The 12,536-nt window shown below is 34.9% G+C and overlaps 1 protein-coding gene across 1 annotated transcript in view; it reads left to right on the forward strand.

Moving 5' to 3' along the window:
* The window catches only part of KLHL1 (kelch like family member 1), a 436,959-nt gene that overhangs the window by 330,964 nt on the left and 93,459 nt on the right, over positions 1 to 12,536 (forward strand). Inside the window, exon 7 of the mRNA XM_002742615.4 lies at positions 1,437 to 1,661. Coding sequence (XP_002742661.1) covers positions 1,437 to 1,661 — 225 coding nt within the window. The remainder of the gene's footprint in view (positions 1 to 1,436; positions 1,662 to 12,536) is intronic.

The raw sequence follows: 12,536 nt of genomic DNA on the forward strand, positions 1-12,536 counted from the left end.
CATTTTAAAGTTATTCAACTATGTAGTTTGCTTTAGAATCTTGATTTGAAGGCAAATGAATAAAACATTCAATATCCAATATAATGAATATATTAAAATATAAAATAAATATATTTGTTAAAACTATTACACATGTTAATTAACAGTTTTGAATAACTTTTGTGAACATTGCAATTTATTTTTATTCTAACAATTACAATAATTTCCTAATACTTCAAAATTAGTTATATATTGTAATGAACCTATATTTTTAGAAATATGAGAAAGCAGGTTTAATATATCTAATTTAATTTAGTATCTAAGTCATTATTGCTATTACCTTTAAGTAAAAATTGAGCATAAATTATATCATTTTTTACTTTAATTAGCAAAACTTCTGATACTAAGTGTTTATATTCATTTAGTTTATTACTGGTTGGGTTCTAAAGAGCAAATGAGTCCCCAGAGGAATATATTCCCTAGATTTGCAAACTTTTACTGCAAGTAAAATAGATAATTAGTGCTTAAGCAAAGGTACACAAGAATGTTAATTTCCTTTGTAGAAATGTTTTATTATTGAAGATGAAACATTGGTTAAGGTGAGTCTGAACAGTAAGTCAAGTACTACATCAAGATCGGTATTTGTGAGCTTATATCATATAAACATTGGGGAATTTGTTCTAGACAGGCATTTTTAATGAGAATTGGGTAATTAAACCCATTAAAACAAATCTCACCAGCGATTTAGCATCTTCTTTCAATTTCTATTTTATTTTGCATTTTGTAAACTTATATGTTAATAGCTTTTAGGAAATATAAGCTATATTGTTTAGAGATTCTAACATGAATGTTCAGGATAGAAGATCATTTTATAAAATTCTATTAAGCTATTCTCCAGATCATTTTCTAAAAGCTGGTTTAAAAAGCATAGCAAATATTTGCCTATATATCTTACAATTGACTTTTAAAACCTTCAGTTATTTAAGGCACATGACAAATTTAAAGAAAAATATGATAATATTTTATTTAATTAACTTCACCTTCAGAAATTATACAAATAACATGCATAGCATATTTATGTAAAAGGGCTTTCATAACTATTTTTCAGGGTGGAATTGTGCTACATTTTTTAATGACAAAGGTGATAGACGTAAGTTGTAAAGTCCACTCACAGAACTGAGTCAAGTTCAACAATGTTTCTGCTGAATCAATAGTTTAGCATGAGACCATTGTGTAATTCAAAGAAAATGAACATTTGTGTCTATTTTGATCATTCGTGTCTGCCAAGAAGAGAAAATAAAGTAGTTGAATTACTACTCCTTTTGTTTTTCTGCCACTTGTTCTTTTTTTTAGAAAAATGAATATGACAAGAGTGTTTTCACATCCTAATTTGTACTGTGCTTTGGCAGGTTGTTTGTTGGATTTACAGCAATTGGTGACTTTTTATGTTTTACCAGGAGCTACAACTATAGAGAAATATGATCTTCGAACAAATTTGTGGATCCAGGCAGGGATGATGAACGGCAGGAGGTTGCAGTTTGGTGTGGCTGTTATTGATGACAAACTCTTTGTAATTGGAGGTCGAGACGGCTTAAAGACATTGAACACTGTTGAATGTTACAATCCCAAAACCAAGACATGGACTGTCTTACCACCAATGGCAACACATAGACATGGTCTAGGTAAGTTCTCTTACTTTATTTATATTAATTTTAGAAGTATGTTATTGATAATGTAAATATACATTTATAACATTACTGATGACTTTCTTAGTAAATTTGTGTTGCTATAAAGGAATACTTGAGACTGGGTAATTTACATAAAAAATTTTTTTGGCTCATGATTCTTCTAGCTGGAATATTGGGCCTTTAGTGAAAGTTTCAAATTGCTTCCATTCATGGCAGCATGCAAGGGAGGCAACGTATTAAGAGATCACAGGTTAGAGAGGAAGCAAGAGAGACAGAAGTGTGTTTCAGGCTCTTTTTAACAACCAGCTCTTGAGGAAACTAAGAGAACAAGACCTTATTACTGTGAGGACAGCACCAAGCCATTCATGAGGGTTCTGCTCCCATGATCCAAACATCTCCCAGTACTCCCCACCTCTGACACTGGAGATCGAATTTCAACATGAGTGTTGGGGGGACAAAATCCAAACTATGACATGCCATCAATTATCATTACCTTTAGGTAAATTATGGGCTTATTTGATGCATATTTTTTATTTAAATGTCTTGACTTCTTCCTGTATTTACTAATGTTAATTTACACTCTTGAGAGAGATATTAAAGTTTTCAAAAAGAGTAGATCCCAAGCCCTCCTCAAAGTAGACCTCAAGCTGTCCTCAAAGATCATACAATATGTAAAGATGAATATGGAAAAATGAAGTGACATGGAAAGGCCAAAGTAGTGCAATCCAGAGGGAAAAATCCTTAATGTGGATTGAGTAAAACTTAAAGTGGCTTTCTCTCACATTACTGAATAAGCAAATCTGTGTCTTTGCATCTAATTGATTCCACCTTGAAAAATCTGTGGGAAAGAGGGTAATATATATAGGTTTAGAGAAAGAGCAACACATTCGCAGGCACCATAGGTCATTTTAATAGGATTTATCTATTCCTACCATAGGGTAACCTGGAACTAGGGAGAACTGTATCTGGATTCAGAAGATCTCGATGTGCATCTTAAATTTAGCACTTTCTATTTGAATGATTTGGGGCCAGCATTTAAACTCAGCCTCGGTTTTCTGATTTGCCACCAATTCAAGGTTACTAAATAGATAAAAGTACAATAATTAAAATGATTATGAAACCATTTTGTAAATGGTGAAGTCCTATATAAATATTTTAAAGAGCAATTGAATAAAGACTAACAGTTCCTGAATTTGCACTTTGTCTTGTGAGCATTGTAAAAAGTACAAATTTGAAAATCTAAACTTAGCCAGCAAATTGTCTAAGTTCTTCTTTTCCTATGTTTAGAATATACATATTAGACAGATAAGAATTTAATTGCAAATCCATAGGTTTAGACATTCATAGGTAAGCAAAATTAATAGTTGTTCAATGTCCATGTTCCCGACTGTATTTTGCATTGATGTCTACTCTACCATCAATCCAAAGTAAAATTTAAAGAAATTAAATATACACAAGTGGATGCAGGAAGAAAGAGAAAGAGAGAAGAAAAGATGGCTGACAATGCTTTTGTGGAAAACTGCCTTTGATTTATACACCAATAACAGGTTCAGTCGGTTGAAGCCAGATTGATGGGGGCACAAGATATCTGTGTTCTCCCATGAGACAGAGTGCTTCCTTTAGAATCAGACATATTCCTCATGTCCTTTGTAGGGACATGGATCAGTCTGGAAACCATCATTCTCAGCACACTGACACAAGAACTGAAAATCAAACACCACATATTCTCACTCACAGGTTGGTGTTGAACAATGAGAACACATGGACACAGGAAGGGGAGCATCACACTCTGGGGTCTGTTGGTGGGGACTAGGGGAGGGACAGTGGGGGGTAGGAAGGTTGGGGAGGGATAACATGGGGAGAAATGCCAGATGTAGGTGACGGCAGGATGGAGGCAGCAAACCGCATTGCCATGTGTGTACCTATGCAACAATCCTGCATGATCTGCACATGTACCCCAGAACCAAAAGTACAATAAAAAATATATATTTAAAAAATCAATCATATTCCTTTATGATCATTTGAATCATAGGAAGTTCAGCATTATGTATCATACTCAAATACAATAAACACCCTTTGCTTAAGATTAGTGTTACCATCTTTTATTTGTCTTCTTCCATCTTCCAGGGACTTCTATTGGCTAGACGGCGATATTTCTTGTTTAATCTCTCATGTTATTAAGTTTTATTTTATATTTTTGTCTTTATCCCTTCCTCATAACTTTATTAGCCTTCCAAATTGTTCTTAATCTGTGTACATCATGGTATATATTTCATGTATTGATATCTTAATGTCAATTTTTTTTTACGTTCTTACTACCCCTTAATTTATTGTAATTGCCTTCTTCTTAGTGGTTTTCATATCCTCCCTTATCTCTGTTAGGCTGTGCACTGTTCCCATTTCAAATTCCTATCTGCTTCTTTAATTCTTTTTGTTGTGGATTTATCTTCTTCTTCCCTCCTTCCCCAATTTTTTTTTTTTTTTTGGTCTCTCTTTCTCTATGGTTCATCTTTTTTCTCCTCTTATTCCTGTTCCTCATCTCACACCATTTCTTAACCCTCGTTTTGTTTCTCTTCCTCTTCTAATTCTGATTAGTTGTAGTTGTGGCCTCTGTAGTAAGTAATCCTTTTATCTGAGTACTCATGTGGTCAGTATCAGATACCGTGGGTAATTGTGTGAAGGGCTATGGCATATGTTATTTTTTGTATCTTTTGTATCATCAGGAGTATGTTTTACAGCTGGGGGAATTACAGCTTGGCATGAATCCCTAACCCTATAAGCTGACTTTGCTCAACCTATTTGCTGTTATGCCCAGTATGTAGGCCTCAGGGATCGCATCTGTTTACTTCCTTTTGCACATTCATCCTCAGATTTTCTTTCTTATTTTTGGATGCCTTAACCTTAGAGCTGGTAGCTTAAATGAGAAGGTAATATTCATGACCAACAAGTCTGTTTGCTTCTGCTGTTCAAAAGTCCTCATTCAAGCTGGGCTCTGACGGCATTCTGTTGTTAACATTCCAATTCTGACAAGTTCTGCACTGACGCTTACGGTTCATCACTTAGCAGTACGGAACATGCAGCAACTCTTCCTAAGGGAACAATATGGGGTAGTATAAAAAGAAATATCAAGTTTTCCTCCCAGATATTCTCTCAAGGCAGTGCTCTAAATTGTCTCACTCAGAATGCCACAACTGATGTTAGGTTCTCGAATATGTATGATTACTCTCTCTTCAGTATAATTGGCGGGATTCGGTGTGAGTGTTAAACCAACAACTTGTGCTAGTTTTCTACTTGTTTGGAAACTAAAGTATGTCATGTTATTAGCCACACCATTAATTTGTATCTATGTGTGGCATGCAGTGTTATTACAAAATTGAATATATAATAACATACTATACATTCCAGTGACATGAAGCTAGAGTCTAAAGTAAAATTTTAAAAACTAAAAAAAAAAATGAAAACTCATAGTATGTTTTGACTTATCTAGCTTTTTGCCCTTTGATTTATGTGAAAAAAAAATCTTACATGATTTTATGAGAAAGTCACATGAGTTCTGTAGTTGCTAAAATTGTGGTTTAAAATTTTTCACAGCTATCAATAAATGATCATTCTGCTGGATAAAGTAACATACATAAATTAGATGCATTTAAATTCTTTGACATCAAGGGAGCAAAGTATCTGCCTAGGGAATTAAGACCACAGTTTTTTAAGTATGCTACAAATTTTTATTTTATCACTTAAGTCTTTAAGCACATAATTTTATATAGTATCTTTTTTCATGATGCTTTATTTTATATAAAATTGAATAAGACATTACTACAATGTCCTACTTCACTTAAGTATTTTGAGAATAAATTGGTAAATAACACTGATTGTTATGAATTTTTATATGCTATGCAATATATGTTAAATATATGGTGGGGTTGTTTTTGTTTGGTTTGGTTTTAATTCAGATACAATTCACATACCATAAAGCTAATTAAATTTTAAAGTATAGAATTCAGTGTGTTTGAATGTATTTAGATGAGCGGACATTACCACTAGCATACGCCAAAGCATTTTTGTTATCCTTAAAAGAAATCCTGTACCCAACAGTGTCAGTCTTAATAACCCAGTCTTTCTTAGCAGCAATTAATCTACTTTATATTTCTATGGATTTGCCCATTTTGAATATTTTATGTAAAAATAATTTTACAATTTGTGGACATTTGTGTACGGTTTCTTTGATGTAGCATGATGTTTTAAAGTCCATTCAAGGTGGTATGTATCAGTCTTTCTTTTTATGAATGAACAATAGTCCATTATTAAGCTTTATCACATTTGTTAATACATCGTCAATAGAAGGACATTTGGGTTGTTTAAATATTTTGACTGTTATGACTTAAGGTACTATATATGCTTTTTGTTTGAACATGTTTTTGATTCTCTTGGATATATACCTAAGTGTGGGATTGAGTCATATGGTTAACTCTTAGTTTCACTTTTGGAGGAACTGCAAACTTGTTTTCCAAAGTGGCTGCACCATTTTCTATTCACAACAGCAATGGATGAGGGTACCAGTCTCTTCACATTTTTTGCCTAGGCTTGTGATTTTATTAAAGTAATCCAGTACATTTGAAGTAATATCTCATTGTGGGTTTATATGCATTTCTCTAGTTACTCATGACTAATTATTTTTGGGAATCTTTTTTGTATACCTTCTTTGGAGAAAGCTCTATTGAAATATTTTCTCATTTTTGTCTTGCGGTTAGTTTTCTTTTTATTGTTGAGTTTTAAATGTTCCTTTTATGTTTTGATACTCTGGTTATAAGGCCTCTATCAGACATAAGATTTGTAAATATTTTCTCCCATTCTATGAATTTGATTTTTTTTCTAGTTTTAAGTTCTGGAGTACACATGCAGGACGTGCAGGTTTATTACATAAACGTGTGATGGTGATTTGCTGCACCTCTCAACCCATCACCTAGGTATTAAACCCAGCATACTTTAGCTGTTTTTCCTGATGCTCTCCAATTTTCTTGATAGTGTCTTGTGAAGCACAAACATTATTAATGAAATTCCATTTATTTATTTGGCATATGGTTTTATTGGTATATCTAAAAAATTATTTTCTAATCTATGTTCATGAAGATTTATACCTATGTTGTCTTTTTATTTTTTTTTATCTGTTTTTATTGTACTTTAGGTACTGGGGTACATGTGAAAATCATGCAGGATTGTTGCATAGGTACACACATGGCAATGTAGTTTGCTGCCTCCATCCCCTGTCACCTACATCTGGCATTTCTCCCCATGTTATCTCCCTGCTATCCCTCCCTTGTCCCCCTCAACAGACCCCAGTGTGTGATGCTCCCCTCCCTGTGTCCATATGTTCTCATTGTTCTGCACCTGCCTATGAATTAAAATATGTGGTATTTAATTTTCTGTTCTTGTGTCAGTTTGCTGAAAATGATGGTTTCTAGGTTCATCCATATCCCTACAAAGAACATCAACTCATTTTTTATGGCTGCATAGTATTCCATGATATATATGTGACACATTTTCCTTGTCAAGTCTATATCATTGATGGGCATTTGTGTTGGTTCCACATCTTTGCTATTGTAAACAGTGCCACTATGAACATATGTGTGCATGTGTCTTTAGAACAATTTATAATCCTTTGGGTACATACCCAGTAATGGGATTGCTGGGTCAAATGGAATTTCTATTTCTAAGTCCTTGTGGAAGTGCCACACTGTCTTCCACAATGGTTGAACTAGTTTACACTCCCACCAACAGTGTAAAAGTGTTCCTATTTCTCCACATCCTCTCCAGCATTTGTTGTCTCCAGATTTTTTTTTTTTTTTTTTTGAGGTGGAGTTTCACTCTTGTTACCCAGGCTGGAGTGCAATGGTGTGATCTCAGCTCACCGCAACCTCTGCCTCCTGGGTTCAGGCAATTCTCCTGCCTCAGCCTCCTGAGTAGCTGGGATTACAGGCATGTGCCACCTTGCCCAGCTAGTTTTTTGTATTTTTAGTAGAGACGAGGTTTCACCATGTTGACCAGGAAGGTCTTGATCTTTTGACCTCGTGATCCATCTGCCTTGGCCTCCCAAAGTGCTGGGATTACAGGCATGAGCCACCATGCCCGGCCATGTCTCCAGATTTTTTAATGATCACCATTCTAACTGGCATGAGATGGTATCTCAATGTGGTTTTGATTTGCATTTCTCTAATAATTAGTGATGATGAGCATTTTTTCATATGTTTGTTTGACCACATATATGTCTTCTTTTGAAAAGTGTCTGTTCCTATCCTGCCCCCACTTTTTTTTTGGAAAAAAAAAATTTACATTTTTTCTTGTAAATCTGTTTTAGTTCTTCGTAGATTCTGGATATTAGCTCTTTGTCAGATGGGTAGATCACAAGAATTTTTCCCATTCTGTTGGTTGCCGGTTCACTCTAATGATTGTTTCATTGGCTGTACATAAGCTCTGGAGTTTAATTAGGTCTCATTTGTCTATTTTGGCTTTTGTTACTTATGCTTTTGGTGTTATAGTCATGAAGTCCTTGCCTATGCCTATGTCCTGAATGGTTTTGCCTAGGTTTTCTTCTAGGGTTTTTATGGTGTTAGGTCTTATGTTAATTCTTTATAGTCTGGAGTTAATTTTAGAGTAAGGTGTCAGGAAGGCATCCAGTTTGTGCTTTCTGCACACCGCTAGCCAGTTTTTTCAACACCATTTATTAAACAAGAAGTCCTTTCCCCATTGCCTGTTTTTGTCAGGTTTGTCAAAGACCAGATGGTTATACATGTGTGGCATTGCCTCCAAGGCCTCTGTTCTGTTCCATTGGTCTATATGTGTTTGGGACCAGTACCATGCTGCTTTGATTACTGTAGCCTTATAGTGTAGTTTGAAATCAGGTAGTGTGATGCCTCAGGCTTTTTTTTTTTTTTTTTTTTTTTGCTTAGGATTGTCTTGTCTTGGCTATGTGGGATCTTTTTGGTTCCATGTGATGTTTAAGGTGGTTTTTTCCAGTTCTGTGAAGAAGGTCATTGGTAGCTTGATGAGTATAGTGTTGAATCCATAAATTACTTTGAGCAGTCTGGCCATTTTCATGATACTGCTTCATCCTAACCATGAGCATGGAATGTTTCTCCATCAGTTTATCGCCTCTCTTATTTCCTTGAGCAGTGGTTTGTAGTTCTCTTTGAAGAGGTCTTTTACATCTTTTGTTAGTTGTATTCCTAGGTATTTTATTCTCTTTGTAGCAAATGTGAATGGGAGTTCACTCATGACTTGGCTCTCTTTAGGTCTGTTATTGGTGTTATAGGAATGCTTGCGATTTCTGTACATTGATAAAAAGAAAAGGGAGAAGAATCAAATAAATGCAATAAAAAGCAATAAAGAGGATATCACCACCAATTCCACAGAATACAAACCACCATCAGAGATTACTACAAATGACTCTATGCACGTAAACCTGGAAGAAATGGATAAATTCCTGGACACTTGCACCCTCCCAAGCCTAAACCATGAAGAAGTTGAAACCTTGAACAGACCAATAACAAGGGCTGAAGTTGAGGCAGCAATTAATAGCCTACCAACCAAAGCCCATGTCCATGTGGGTTCCCAGCCGAATTCTACCAGACATACAAAGACAAGCTGGTACCATTCCTTCTGAAACTTTTCCAAATAATCCAAAAAGAGGGAATCCTTCCCAAATCATTTTATGAGACCAACATCGTGCTGATACCAAAACCCAGCAGAGACTCAACAAAAAAAGAAAACTTCAGGACAATATCCATGAAGAACATAGATGCAAAAATCTTCAATAAAATACTGGCAACCCGATTGCAACAGCACATCAAAAAGCTTATCTATCACAATCAAGTAGGATTCATCCCAGGGATGCAAGGCTGGTTCAACATACACAAGTCTATAAATGCAATCCCCCACATAAACAGAACCCAAGACAAAAAACACATGATTCTCTCAATAAATGCAGAGAAGTCTTTTGACAAAATTCAACAGCCCTTTATGCTAAAGACTCTCAATAAACTAGGTATTGAAGGAACATACCTCAAAATAATAAAAGCTATTTATGACAAAACTACAGCCAATATCATACTGAATGGGCAAAAACGGGAAGCATTCCCTTTGAAATTTGGCAATAGACAAGGATGCACTCTCTCACCACTCCTATTCAATTTAGTACTACAAGTTCTGGCCAGAACAATTTGGCAAGAAAAAATATAAAGGGTATTCAATTAAGGAAGGAGGAAGTCAAATTTTTTCTATTTGCAGACGACATGAATTGTATATTTAGAAGATCCTATCAACTCAGCCCAAAATCTCCTTAAACTGATGAAGCAATTTCGGCAAAGTCTCAGGATACAATATCAATGTGCAGAAATCACAAGCATTTCTATGTTGTCTTTTTAAAGTCTTCTATTTTAAACATTAAGGTCTTAAATTAAGAAATATGATCCACTTTAATTTTTTCTGTGTCATGAGACAGCAGTTCTACTTCATTCTTTTGTGTGTTTTCCTAGCTTCTTTTGTTGAAAAGACCTTTCTTTCCCATTGAGTTCTTGGCACCTTTGTGAGAAATCAATTGGCCATAAATGTGAGGTTTATTTTTGTACTTTCAATGCTATTACATTGTGTATGTGTGTGTCTTTACCCCATTACCACATTTTCTTGATTATTGTAGCTTTGTAGTAGTTTTTAAAATTATGCAGTGTGATTACATTGTCTTTGGTCTTTAAGAATTATTGCCTATTCTGGGTAAATATCCGGCCCCTAGTTCAATGAATGTTTTTATCATGAAAAGGGTATTGGATTTTCCTGCATTTATTGAAGTGCGCATGGGATTTCTTTTTTCAATTAGCAGAGTGTACTAAATTAATAATTTTCAGATGTTAATACACCTTGTCTTTTTCAAATATATTACACTTAGTCACACTGTGTAACCCCTTTTATATTTTGCAGTATTTTGTTTGATATTATTTTATGGAAGATTTCCCATCTATATTCACAGGAGACACTGGTCTGGAGTTATCATGTCTCTGTCCAATTTAGGTACCAAGGTAATACTGGCATCATGGATGAGTTAGTAAATGTTTTCTCATTTTCAGTTTTTTGAAATATTTTGTAGAGATTGATGGCAATCACAATGCTACAGGGAAGGACATAAAAATAAGCATATTAAACTTCACTGTTCTTACCTAGATTTCACTGTTTTCTTGAATAAAAGCTTCCCATTTTGTTGCTAGCCTTTTTTAGTTTCCAGAGTTTGATTTTGACATTTTTTTGCCAGTGTTCTTATTCGTAGATATTTGGAGGTTGTTATTCTTTGATTCCTGCTGATGTTACTATAAGAGTTTGCTTTTATATGGGTACAAGGATAAACTAAACGATCAATAAATAAGAGGAATCATTTGAAAACAATGGTTAGCTTAGAAAACTGTCGAAATGTATCAGACCTGGCTAAAATCACAAGAAACTTGATAGTTAGAAACCAAAATTACATCTCTGTGAATGCCTGGTGAGGATAAAGATGTTTCTATGGAAGGACACTAGATGCTTCAGCAGGCATCTCTGCCTCTACCTACTCTAGATGGATTAGGTAGTTCTAAGTTACATTCTCCTCCAAATTTAATGTTGCTTCAGCCTTTGACAATGCAAAAACAAATACATAACAAATTCTTTCTTTTCTTCTTTGCTTTGTTCACTACAGATTTAAAGTATCATGTTGGAAGCACACTATTTGCCTTAGGTTTTCAAGCTCCAGGAAAGGAAGTTGCTCAATTTATTGTCATCAATAGTGAAATACAAGTCTTACTTTCCAATAACACTGATGTGTATATATATATTTCTAAAATAAAAATGATCAAATATTGAGACAGTAGAGGAAAAAATGGTCATTTGTTTATTCTTTTATATATATGTATATTTTTTAATTGCACATTACGTTCTGGGGTACATGTGAAGAACATGCAGGATTGTTGCACAGGTACATATATCACAATGTGGTTTACTGCCTCCATCCCCATCACATATATCTGGCATTTCTCCCCATGTTATCATCACCCCCAACTCCCTACCCCCCACTGTCCCTCCGCTAATCCCCCTGACCACAGACCTCAGTGTGTGATGCTCCCCTCCCTGTGTCTGTGTGTTCTCATTGTTTAACACCAACCTGTGAGTGAGAACATGTGGTGTTTGATTTTCTGTTCTTGTGTCAGTTTGCTGAGAATGATGGATTTCAGGTTCATCCATGTCCCTACAAAGGACATGAACTAATCCTTTTTATGTCTGCATAGTATTCCATGGTGTATATGTGCCATATTTTTCCTGTCCAGTCTATCACCTATGGGCATTTGAGTTGGTTCCAATTCTTTGCTATTGTAAACAGTGCTGCAGTGAACATACATGTGCATGGTTCCTTATAATAGAATGATTTATAATCCTTTGGGTATATACCCAGTAATGGGATTGCTGGGTCAAATGGAATTTGTATTTCTAGGTCCTTGAGGAATTGCCACACTGTCTTCTGCAATGGTTGAACTAATTTACACTCCCACCAACAGTGTAAAAGTGTTCCTATTTCTCCACATCCTCTCCAGCATCTGTCTCCAGATTTTTTAATGATCACCATTCTAACTGGAGTGAGATGGTATCTAAATGTAGTTTTGATTTGCATTTCTCTAATGACCAGTGATGATGAGCATTTTTTCATATGTTTGTTGGCCTCATATATGTCTTCTTTTGAAAAGTGTCTGTTCATATCATTTGCCCATTTTTGAATGGGTTTGTTGGTTTTTTTCTTGTAAATCTGTTTTAGTTCTTTGTAGATTCTGGATATGAGTCCTTTGTCAGATGGGTAGA

The sequence above is a fragment of the Callithrix jacchus genome, chromosome 1 (assembly GCF_049354715.1).
Source record: "Callithrix jacchus isolate 240 chromosome 1, calJac240_pri, whole genome shotgun sequence".
In the NCBI taxonomy this organism is placed as follows: domain Eukaryota; kingdom Metazoa; phylum Chordata; class Mammalia; order Primates; family Cebidae; genus Callithrix; species Callithrix jacchus.